The sequence below is a fragment of the Nipponia nippon genome, unplaced genomic scaffold (assembly GCF_047370975.1).
Source record: "Nipponia nippon isolate SJK-2023a ecotype South Korea unplaced genomic scaffold, ASM4737097v1 scaffold_1, whole genome shotgun sequence".
NCBI lineage: Eukaryota > Metazoa > Chordata > Aves > Pelecaniformes > Threskiornithidae > Nipponia > Nipponia nippon.
Window position 1 is genome coordinate 141,790,957 of NW_028262290.1, and position 12,096 is coordinate 141,803,052.

Here is a 12,096-nt window from a genome sequence, read left to right on the forward strand (position 1 = left end):
TGGAATTTTCACCATTGGTGCTGAAAGTTTTCGTTACTGGTAGATAACAGGCTTTCCTTATAATGCAACTCTTGTGCCATTCTTCCCCAAAAGAGGAATTTGTTAGGAAAGTATATCTTCTGCGTCTAAAATAAGTATGGCCTTCGTGTGTAGTTCAGTCATGTTCTGGTAGGTATGCTTGCTAGTCCCTCTGAAACTCTGTTTGGAAAGTATTTAGACCAGTATTTTTATCCATAGGTGCTAACTTCAAGATATTCCATCTCCAGCGATAATACAAATAAAAGCAGATTTTCAGAGGTATCAAGCTTTTGCTGGCTTAAAGAACACTTGTGATTGCTCAACACTTCTGAAAATCCAGTCATTTTTTGTTTAAATATCAAGAAAAGTTATCATGCTAACACTAGGCATCAGGTATAAAAATACCACATTTTGCCGTATCACATTTTTATTAATGATTACAAAGGGGGGGGGAACCTTCACCAAAATTACTTATTATTTTACTTGAAAGTATAAGAAAATCTCATAGAAAGATTGTGAGGAATACATACGCTGCTCTACTGGCCCCGCATCTGCTCTCATGGCGTCCTTCTGTCTGGAGAGTAACTCCTTTTCTTCCTGGATCTGCTGCTGCTCAGCCTCTAACTCCTGCAATTTGTTACCTGTACACAGTAGTTCTTGCTCAAGATGGTCAATTACATCTAATTTTTCCTGGAGTTGTTTTTCCAGAAATGCTTTTTCATCTGCATAACCATCAATGAGGCCTGTAGAACAAGAACATCAATTTTGGCGCAGATTTAGTTGACAATAAAGAACAATTTGTAATTTTTGCATGGTGAAATCACTATAGTATTCTCACATGAATGCACATGCATGTTAGATAGTCAGCACCTGACAACTTCTACTCCTGTCCTTGCTATTCTTCTGTGATGAACAAATTACAGGAAGGATAGCACAAAACCAAATATAGCTCTTAATTTTCTCTCAGTGCAAGACCTCTGGAGCAAACAGGAGCTCCAAAGCCAAGGAAAAATAAGTGTTTAATAAACACAGGAGAAATTGCACCTGGGTCAGGACAATCCCCGATATCAGTACAGGCCGGGGGATGAAGGGATTGAGAGCAGCCCTGCCGAGAAGGACTTGGGGGTACTGGTGGATGAAAACCTGGACGTGAGCCAGCAATGTGCTCTCACAGCCCAGAAAGCCAACTGTATCCTGGGCTGCATCAAAAGAAGCATGGCCAGCAGGTCGAGGGAGGTGATTCTGCCGCTCTACTCTGCTCTAGTGAGACCCCACCTGGAGCACTGCCTCCAGCTCTGGGGTCCTCAGTACAGGAAGGACATGGTCCTGTTGGAGAGGGTCCAGAGGAGGGCCACAAAAATGGTCAGAGGGCTGGAACACCTCTCCTATGAGGAAAGGCTGAAAGAGCTGGAGTCGTTCAGCCTGGAGAAGAGAAGGCTTTGGGGAGACCTTATTGCAGCCTTTCAATACTTAAGTGGGGCTTATAAGAAAGATGGGGACAGATTTTTTAGCAGGGCCAATAGCGATAGGAAAAGGGGTAATGATTTTAGACTAAAAGAGGGTAGACTCAGACTGGATATAAGGAAGAAATTTTTTACAGTGAGGGTGGTGAAACACTGGAACGGGTTGCCCAGAGAGATGGTAGATGCCCCATCCTTGGAAACATTCAAGGCCAGGCTGGATGGGGCTCTGAGCAACCTGATCTAGTTGAAGATGTCCCTGCCCATTGCAGGGGGGATGGACTAGATGACCTTTAAAGGTCCCTTCCATCCCAAAGCATTCTATGATTCTATGAAATAAGACATTTCAAGTAAATTCAGGTGCCAGGTGCCATTTTAGGTGCCTCAAGACATTTACCTGACATCAAACCACAGTTTCTGTAAGATCATGGGTCTCCTGTAGGTCAGATATAATACAGATGCCTCCAACATCATAAGGCGGCAAAACTGGCCATAGGTGTCCATTTTTAGCACCTGAATCACTCCCAAAAGCCCTGTAACAGCTGACATCTAAGAAACAATTTAATGTCTTCACTATTAATGTGCAATTTTTAAAGTAGCAAAAAAGGAATTAATGATTTTTTCAACAGAGAATTTGGGACACTACCTTAAGAATATGTCCTGTATGCTTTTAAAAATTGCTTCATAGTGAAGTAGTTTATCTAGGAATCTAAGGGGGAACTCTATTTTAGCCTTATGAACGATATTACGGCTGTAAGAAACGACACCAACTTGGAATCATGCAGAAGTGAGCACAAAGCTAAAGACTTCGGAGAAAACAGTGAATTTCCTTGAGGGATGTACAAACTAAACTGAGATCCTGTAATGGTATTGGCTTCAGAAGATTCACATTAGTCCTTTCAGAAATGACAGAACACAAAAGACATTTTTATTGAGTGACAGAAGGTACTAAATAGGTATCCCAGATTTCCATGGTAAGGTGAGTTCTGTTGTGTTGGGTAACGATGGTTCTAAAAGGCAGACAGGACATCAGTCATACTATGCCTAAACTTTCTCAGTTGGACACCCCCCCTTCCCCTCCCACCCATCTCACAGGTTTCTTCTAACTAAACCCACAGAATCTAAGTAGTATTTTGTCAATATCAAACTATTTTAAATATGAAAGTAGTTTGATCAGTATAAATCCATAGTCTTGAGTCAGTATTAAAATGGATTTTACCCTGGCTTGAGTATATAGGAAAACTAAAGATGTTTCCATTTGTTATCAATGTAGACAAAGTAAAACCTCTGTGAGCACTTAGTTCCGTATCAGAGGAAATTAAGTAACAGTGGTCTTTGCATATACAGTCTGAGAAACACAGGTCGGGTCCTCATGCATATCAATCATGCACTGCTGACCAATCTTTTTTTCCAGACTTGGATTCACAGAGAACATGGCCGCATAGAGGGACTGGCTGTCGAAACAAAAAATACTGAACTAGAAACATCATTAACAGCATTTCAAAAATTTGAGACAATACAAATTCTAGTAGTTATTCCCACCAGATGCTGTTCACAATAACTACTTAACAGACTGGAAATTGAGAGGGCATTGCCAGGTTAAATGGAGTACACGGCCCCACCAAAAAGATATGAACACCGCAGAAGTCTCCTAAGATCACGTGTTGCGGTATGTACTCCTGCCTTTTTTTTTTTTTTAAGAGATGTAATGAAAGTTGCCAGAGTTCAGTGAACAAATTGGCATCAGCTTTTCTATCACATTAGATAAGACATATCTGACACCAGTAAAACACTAGAGGTTTGAAAATGTCTCAGCCGCAGCAGTTTTTGTGATAAGAAAGAAATGAACAAAAATGACACATTTTGTCTCAAGAGAAGACAGAGCACAATCAGATGTATAATGAACTAAGACTTTGTTCTGCATACCTACCTAAGGAATTTGATAAGAGAATGTCGTTTGGCTTTGTCAGAGTATGCTCACAACTCAGTTCAATGAGCAGAAGAAATTCAATAGAGAGAGTTCTACAGCATTTTTATTTTCTTACATCAACACTAAAAAAAAGGTGCTTGTCATTTAGAAATGCATTCATTTCAGTTCACAGAAAAAAAAGGATGAAAAAAGATTTAATTAATTCAAGAGTTACAAAGCATTAAAGCAATAAGAGGGACAAATTAGCTGAAATCCTGCAAAAGACAGAACTGAATTAAATCTCTACATGTGACATAAATCTGCACCTAACTTAAAAGCTCAACTGCGTAATATATCTATCAAGGGCTAAAGCATCAAATTCTGTCTCTTATATTCCAGAACTGTTCATGAACCAAATCAACATGGGCAGTCTATCAAGTCTTATAAACTGACACTGGTATTGCTCTGATTAAAATCAAATTCCAGTTAAAAATTTTTGAAGATTGTTTCCACTTTATACGCCTACAAGTTTTTTTTTCCCCAAATAAAACATTATCAGATAAAATCTGGAGAGTGCAAAACATAGCTTCATAGATCTCACTAGATTGCTGTGTTTAGTATACTTTCTTTGCTATCAAAAAATACATACTAGACTCATCTGTTATATCTCCAAACCAGGCCCTGATGGAATATTTCAAGCATTTAATAAAAAATTTTACAGGTAAACTTTGCCTTTTTTTCCATATGGACAATTCCATTACCTACAAACTGGCATCTAGTAAGAGTCTGCAGTTTCTTCACTGCTATTAGTTTGTTTCCACAAGCAAATTTTATAACAGAAGTGCATTGCTCAAGAGAAGAACCTAGTTAATCTTGGATTTTTTGCTGGTCTGGTGGTAATAGGATAAAAATAATAATAAAAATACGAAAAAAAGGGATAATAAGCAGGTCTTGTTCTGTGGGATGTCATCTTCAAATAAAATTGTCCTTGTAGATCTTAGGGGAGATAGGCAAGCTCGTAGTTCTTAGTAGAGAACCTGACTAAGCCACAAAATACAGACCCAGAAGGCAAAGCAACAGAGAAGTTCAAAATAAAAACTTTTTTTAGTAAATAAAATTAGTCTCTAGTATTATTTTTTTAAATGTTACTTGTAGGATTAAACTTAGGCAGACAGCTCTGAAATCATGACAGATTCCTACCTTTAAATAAAACTTAACACTAACTGCTCTGCTTTGTCTTTGCTATTTTACTTTACTATTGAAGATATGTGAATAAAAATTCTATCAAGACAAAAATATTATCCTCCAAGGAAAGCAGCAACAGACATAGAAGCTGCCTACGTTCTGAAATTCATCAACAGTAATCAGTTTTGTAATTCCATCTGCGCAAGATATAAATTCTTAGGTCATCTATATTTTGATGGAAGATTTCATCTTTTTTTTTGCATGTTAAGATGTGTTCCATACAAGATTTTTTCCACTCTTAATTCAATATTAAAAAAAAGTAATAATGCCTCTAAGATTTGAATCTATTCCCTATGAAATCAATTTTCCTCCTTTCTAATTTTGCTAAAGCTATTGAAATGCTGCAGCCAGTACTGGTGCTGATGACACACAATATTTATGCTGTGTGAATTGACAGGCTACCAACTGTCCCTCGACCACGTTTTAGACACATGGCATAGAAGCCTGCACTTCTTTTCAGGTTATGTGTGTCCCAGCTATTAACAGTGTGTGAACTCATGTTGGATTATCTGTCTATGTAAGAAGAGGAAGGCTGGGTAGCATTCTCCAGGAATAACATTTGGCTATGAAACTTTACTCTATGCTCCCACATTGAAAAAGAGAAGTCTGCTGAGCTTCAAAACTATCTAAGATATCTTTCTGCTTACTACTACAGAGATCCTACCTACAAGGTAGGTGGTTTTTTGCATCTTTTCCAGATGCTAATTACGAACAGGTAATGGTAGAAATGCTGGGTGGAAACAAAATATTCAGCTATTGAAACTTCTAAAGAACAAATTAAGTGTCTGTCAGACTTGAACATATTTTCGTGATGTCAGAAAGGATTATTAGATTTCCCCTGTTATAACAGCCTACAATTTTTAATTGCTTCCTTAATGCACCTGCAAATACACTTAAAAAGCTCAGTTCAAACAGAATGCAAATTGAAACATATCACCACCATATCATCAAATTCAGAATGAAGGTTCTGTGTTTTTATCCACGTTTGTCAAGGTCAAGAGGCAGCAGGCACAAACTGAAATATGGGAAACTGCATTTCAACATACAAAAAAATTTTTTTCTCTTTCCCCTCTTTGACAGTGGTCAAACACTGGAAGAGGCTGCCCAGAGAGGCTGTGGACATTCAAAACTTGACTGGACACAGTCTTGGGCAACCTGCTCTACCTGACCCTGCTTTGAGCAGGGGGTTGGAACAGATGAACTCCAGAGGTGCCTTCCATCCTCAACTATTTACGATTCTATGATTCTAAGTTGTTAATATTTAAGCTTGACTGCACAAGCAGGCACATTATGATGAAATAAATTAATTTTGAGGATAATAACACATATACAACCTATTATTTTAATAAGTCAGACAATAATAAGTGAGACAAAGTTGGGAAACAGAATTACAGAGTGGCTGATGTTGGAAGGGACCTCCAGAGGTCATGTTGTCCATAACTACCCAGAAGGCTGATAACATTCTAAAATTTGCCAAGAAATTGATCTAATTTGCAATTTCTTTACCCAATTAATAGGTAAGTGAGTGCAAAGTTCAACAACTCATCAAAAAAGCTACTCACCTTCAGCTTTACTAAGCTCCAAAGCCAACTGCTCTCTGGCTTTGGTTTCTTCATTAAGACGTTCTTGTAGTTCTTCCTGATACTTGATAAATTCTGTGGCCTCTTGCTGCTTTTTGAAGGACTCTCGCATGAGTTCTGTCTGAATAATTTTAGCATGTTCAAGCTACCACAGGAAAAAATTACAGAAGTTAGATAAACCAAAAGTTTTCTGATAAATAACTATTCTATCATTCCTATTTAATTAACAGTTGCTTTACAGCGTGATGAGAAGTCTCACATAACTTCACGGGACATTCGATAAGATCTTTACTGAACACACCTTCGCACAGTACAATAGGAAGACTGACTCAGTACAAAAGTCTAAGCAAATAGGCTTTGTCAGTATAGCGAACCGAATGAGCCACCTGGCTAAATCCGTGTCTTTGTTCCGGTAATTCCTGGTTTATGAGTTTACACTAGATTCACCTTTATATACATATGAGTTTTGTACTGAATACGAGTAAGCTATCACCCACCATATACTTAGAATGGCTGAAAAACATTGCATAAAACTGGCAGAAGTTTTGATACACATTGACACAAGTGGTCCTTCAGCTATTTTTCTCCTTAAGATGAAGGTAAATGAGAACACCAGGAAAACATGAATTTTGAATATATTGCACTTTTCAACCAACAAGGCAGTAAAGCAATGCTTCTTCCAACTGTGTCCACCTAACAGAATTATTAAGGATTTTTTTATTCTTCTCTGCTTGTCTGATAGGTTAACATTCAATGCTTACTACCACAGATGTAGTGCAATCTTACTACGTCACTAACCTAAACTACTGCAAAATCAGGACTGAAATGCATAAAATCGTATAGTTACTGCCCAGTTTAGACATACCCAAAGTAATAATTTCAAACATAATTAAAATTAGAATAACAAAAGGAAAATAGTAAAGAAGGAACATTAATGTTAGAAGTTTTGATTACACAAAATGTTCATCTAAGACAACAGCAAATTGGAGTCAATTACCAAGTTCTCTGCTTCTCAACTGTTAACATTTACAGCCTACATTATTATATTATTCTCTAGCTCTTTTCAGTAATAACAACTCAAGGTATTATTAAAAATATCACGGGGCAAAGCCAAAAAGAAGCACAAACATGAACATGATCTTTCAAGAACAAAAATGTCTTCATGGGATCACTGGAAGCCATTAGCAAGCTTGTGCTAGTTAATATTACTAGTCAGTGCATGAAAGCTATAAAGGAACAATTTTACCTGACTGCAGCGCGCCCCCCCCAATCATTCACAGCGAGAAAAATGTAACTTAATAAGCAACACTGAAGTGCTTTAAAAAGAGATGTCAAATCTCTGTAATTCAATATATTTCTGTGTTTGCTAAATTTTTTTTGTTAGAAATGAACAGAGAGAATTGTATAATTAAAGCTTTTTCAGTGCCCATGAAAAACATTCTAGGAAAAAAGCCTGTCACCAGTACATAACAACTTTTATGATAGAGACAAGTTTATATAATTTTTCACTGCATTCTCTTCTATTTAAGCTGGTTCAAAATACAATTTCTTTTAAAAACTTTTATACTTACTGAATAGGGAGGTGTAGGTAAGGAGATTTTAGAGACAACTTTTAAAACATGCCCATTTCTTTTGTGGCTGAAGTGAAAAATTGAAGTATTTACAAGTACAGAATTATTCTCATCCAAGTGTTCAGAGAAAGGGAAAGGATATGGTAAAGGCAGACGAGATTCAACCTCGTATATATCTTCTTCTTGGCCTTCAGTCCACAAACCACTAAGCAGACTGGATGCCCAACAAGTGCGGTAAGAATCCATTCCAAAAAATATAGCTGTTGCTGTCTTCTCAACTGCCACACAGGTATTTTGCACTAGCTAGGCTGGGTTTAGAAATTTATAACAAGAATTTGTAACAGAACACAGACATTTAACAGCCTGAAGACACATATCAGCACTGTCGATGACAAACCTACTCAGAATGAGCAGGAAGCCTCAGATCACATTCTCAAGCAGAGTAATTCAGGAGCGGATTAATCCAAAATAGAGAGAGGTGTGAGAAAACTTCGTATGGTCATTCCTAAAAATCCTTCTTAGAGAAGCTTCACATGAAAAAGCAACAGAAATCTTCCAATAGCAGCTGGCAGGTAATTTCCAAGGCAAGGAAGCACGATTTTCTTTTACCGGCACAAGTACGCTGCAGCAGACAAGCAAGCTAGCAGACAGAAACTAAAAATGATTTCCCATTCAAGAGAAATACAGATACGTCATTATTTGCCTTCATTCTTGCTCTTGGAGTTAAACCAACAGGAAGAACTTTCTCAAACTCTGCTAGTTTAAAGGCTTCCTGCTAGTATCTCCCAACCAAAAGAACGCAGGGAGTGGCCTGATTTATTTACCTATACATAACAGCAGCAGGTGGAATTTGAATTAATACACCCACTACATGCCTTGCCTGAAAAGATTCAAACTGCACTTCAGGTCTGAAAGTGTGTGTTCAGACAGGTCTCAAATAGTTCCTTTGAAGATTTTGCCAGGTTTCTCTCACTCTTTTAAGTTTATTTAAGAGATGGGTACATGTCTGTATGCACAACACAGCTGATTAAGAGGAAAGGTTAAAATCTTTTCTGCCTGTCATTAGCTTTAGATTATAAAATATTGCAGAGTAGAAAAAATAAAGTATTCAGTTTCTGAATATTTAAAAATAATCGTCAAGTCACCTACAAACCCTTGGTATATACAGGAACGGTATATAATCCAGTAAGCACACAACAGACACTGCAAAGCAGACAAGCTTGAACTCTTGCAAAGTACCTCTACAGAACAGCCAGAAAAGATGTCAATATTTATACTTAATATTGTGGGAAAATGTGTAAACAGACTAACATTTTATTGACTTTAAAAAAACCCCAAACAAACAGATACAATCATCAGGGATAAATCCATGTTTGTATAATCCATATTAATGAAAAAAAATGTGTGTGTATGTGTTTGAGCCAAAACATAACTCTGTTGCTGGTATTGGTCTCAGCTACAAAGCTATGAAGGGAAAATAAACTTTCGTGATCAATTGACACTGAATAAAAATAAGCTGCTTACAATACACTGAGTACTTTCACTGGTATCATGAAAAGTAAATACTTACTGCAAAAATATCAGTCACTAAAGTAAAATAATTTAGGGCTATGTATAAAACTACTGCATTTAAAGATCAGCAGTGAAATGTTCAGAAGGAAAGCACCACCAGGTGGAATAAATAGTTGACAATACTTTTATAATCGCAGCATGAATTCTTAATTACTGTAAAACTTTGAAGTTGATTTTGTCTGTATCATCTGCTCTTTAAATGCAGGCGTTCCTACAAATGCTTAACTATATGTTTTTTTAAGAACTCCATATATTGGAGTATCTGTGCATCCTTTTTCGTTATTATGTAACGCAGGGCCTTCAGCTGAAAAAAGACCTCAAAAAGCCAAACATCTCTCTTTAATTGAGCTCATGCTTAAGCAGAATAGACCTGCTGCAGAATGAGTTCGCAAATAAATGCAGTACAGAAACTGTTTCACAAGATCCACCAGACTACTTGCTTTAGTAAGCCAGAGGGAGGGTTCACTAAATTTGTATTTAAATTACTTTTAACTTTAGTAAGTCACAAATTAGGTTTTTATCTTTTTCTTTTAAAAAAAACAAGAAAAGAGTATCAACTTCATTACTGAAGTATTTTTCAAAAGCAACAAATACTTAAATGCTTAAAACTTTTAAAGTATTAGACAGCTGAATTTTCATATTTCATCATCACAGATTTTTTTCCTCCTTCATTTCCAGTAGTTACGATTTATACATTTTACACCTAGAGACAAGAAAGCAATGACTGTTTTGAGTAATATCATTACTAGGTTAACTAATAGGTGGGTCTGTAGCATAAAACACACTGTATCCTTTGCATTCTAGTCTCAAATAGATTAAAGCGCTGACTCTAAAGACTGAGTTCTTCAAGAGAGCTTAAAAAGTTACAGTGAGATACAGAGTATTTGATACCTTCAAATTGAGATGCACATAATCTAAAAATCAAGCACATGATATAAGCAGTGTGATTAGAACTGACCGAACTGGGTATATAGCTCCCATTTCAATTAACAGCGAAGTACTCCAGAGAGCAACTAACATCCCACCATGCAAAGTACCTCAACAGCAAACAGAAAGGAGTACCCATACACTGCTTTTTTCCAGAGACTATTCATGAATCACATACCTCACATAAATACTGGAGAGCAGCTGGAGCACAGACTCCTTTTCTGATAGCGAGGTGGATATGTGCTTAACTGGCCATGTTTAAATCTTAGTTGGAAGAGACAGTAGGAGAGCTCCACCTTTTTGGCCAGTCAATTGACTAAAATGTTTGTCAAGCGAACTGGGCACAGTTCCCCCTTAATCCTCCCTCTTCACAGGGGCCAGCTCAATGTGCCCTGACACCTCCTGTCTCATCTCTGGATTGCAGCAGAATGCAGATGACCCGTACAAGCAAGGAAAGACTGTGCCCTAGACTGATAAACATGCCCAAATTCAGGCTGCTTCTGCAGTCCAAAGCAGATTTCTAACACGAATCTAAATTCATCAGTGAAGTCATGCTGGAGCAGACTTTTTTTGGGCATAGGCACCTGAAGTATTGTTTCAGCTTTCAAAATGAGCCTACAGGTTTTAGGCTTATAAAAACACATTCAGGAGAAAAACAAAGAAAAAAAAAATAAATCGAGACACAAAATTCAAAATGCTTCACTATTAGATCACCCTACCTGATTTGAAGTTTCATTGATAGCTTCCAGAAGCTTTTCAACAGCTGCTTGTAGTCGAGAACTAATATTCAGAATGAGTTCTTCATTTTCAGGATCTATTTCCACTCCACCTTCTGCAAGATGTTGGCTCAGTAGTCCTTCATCCATTGCTCCTGACCACATGTTAACATCCTCATCTCCCAAACTACTACCATGATATGAGGAACAGGACTCTGGAAAAACAATGGTTACCTTTTCACACAGACTCTTAGCACTTCAAAACATGAAAAACCATACATCTGAGTTACAATTAGAAAGACAAGTCATAAAACGATTAAAATATTTGTATTGGTCACAAAGACAGAAAGGGAAATATTGCACACTAAAACTTACACGATCAAGATACACGATGTGTTAACTAAAAAGAAGCAGAAGGGAAACAGAAAAGGAGATACTAACAGAATTTTTTAGACGTCCTTTCGGTACGCTTTTGGGCTCTGAGGCTCATCTTCAAACCTTTGTTACTATCAGTAACCCTTACTACTTTGAATAACTTGCAATAACGACTTGCAAGATTGTCTTTGAAATACAACCAGGTAAAAAAATAAAAAGAAAACCACAGACTGTCAGTCCCTGTTTCACCAATGCCCAGCTATGTTAGCGTGCACTAACACAAAACTGTTCCAAGTTAGCGACTCAAAAGCACAGACTCAAGTGAGTAAAGGGAAAGACACGCACGTAATTCAGACAGCTTCTCAGGACAAACAGACTAGAATACAGAACATCAAGATTCTGCACTATTATTAGTGAACGGAAAATTGATTAAAATAGGTAGCTGAACAAATCAGGTGCAGCGCAGGGGGACTGTAACTGTCCCTACTGATGGCCCACCTGGCACCTGCCTACATCTCAACCTTCCTCAGCTCTGATTCAGTTTAAGGGCATTATCCATTCTGTCTGAAAAGCAGGAGACACAAAGTTTGCCTATGGTATTAAACTGATAGCAATTCATCTAGAAAACAGTAAATTTGCCATATTTAGAATTCAGGGCTGTATTTAAGTAAGACAAGTGAAAGCAAACTCCTGAGATGTTTTAAAATCACACATTCATATGAA

General features: G+C 37.3%; 1 protein-coding gene across 13 annotated transcripts in view; it reads right to left on the bottom strand.

Annotated features, from left to right (window-relative positions):
- Positions 1–12,096, bottom strand: part of AKAP9 (A-kinase anchoring protein 9) — a 119,632-nt gene that overhangs the window by 33,366 nt on the left and 74,170 nt on the right. For all 13 annotated transcript variants that reach the window (XR_015708309.1, XM_087775190.1, XM_087775163.1 and 10 more), the window contains 3 exons: positions 11,002–11,213; positions 6,195–6,357; positions 549–761 (listed from right to left, as the gene is read on the bottom strand). Coding sequence is in view for 12 of the 13 variants with exons in the window: in XM_087775190.1 (XP_087631316.1) it covers positions 549–761; positions 6,195–6,357; positions 11,002–11,213 (588 nt within the window). In the remaining variant the exon portion in view is untranslated. The remainder of the gene's footprint in view (positions 1–548; positions 762–6,194; positions 6,358–11,001; positions 11,214–12,096) is intronic.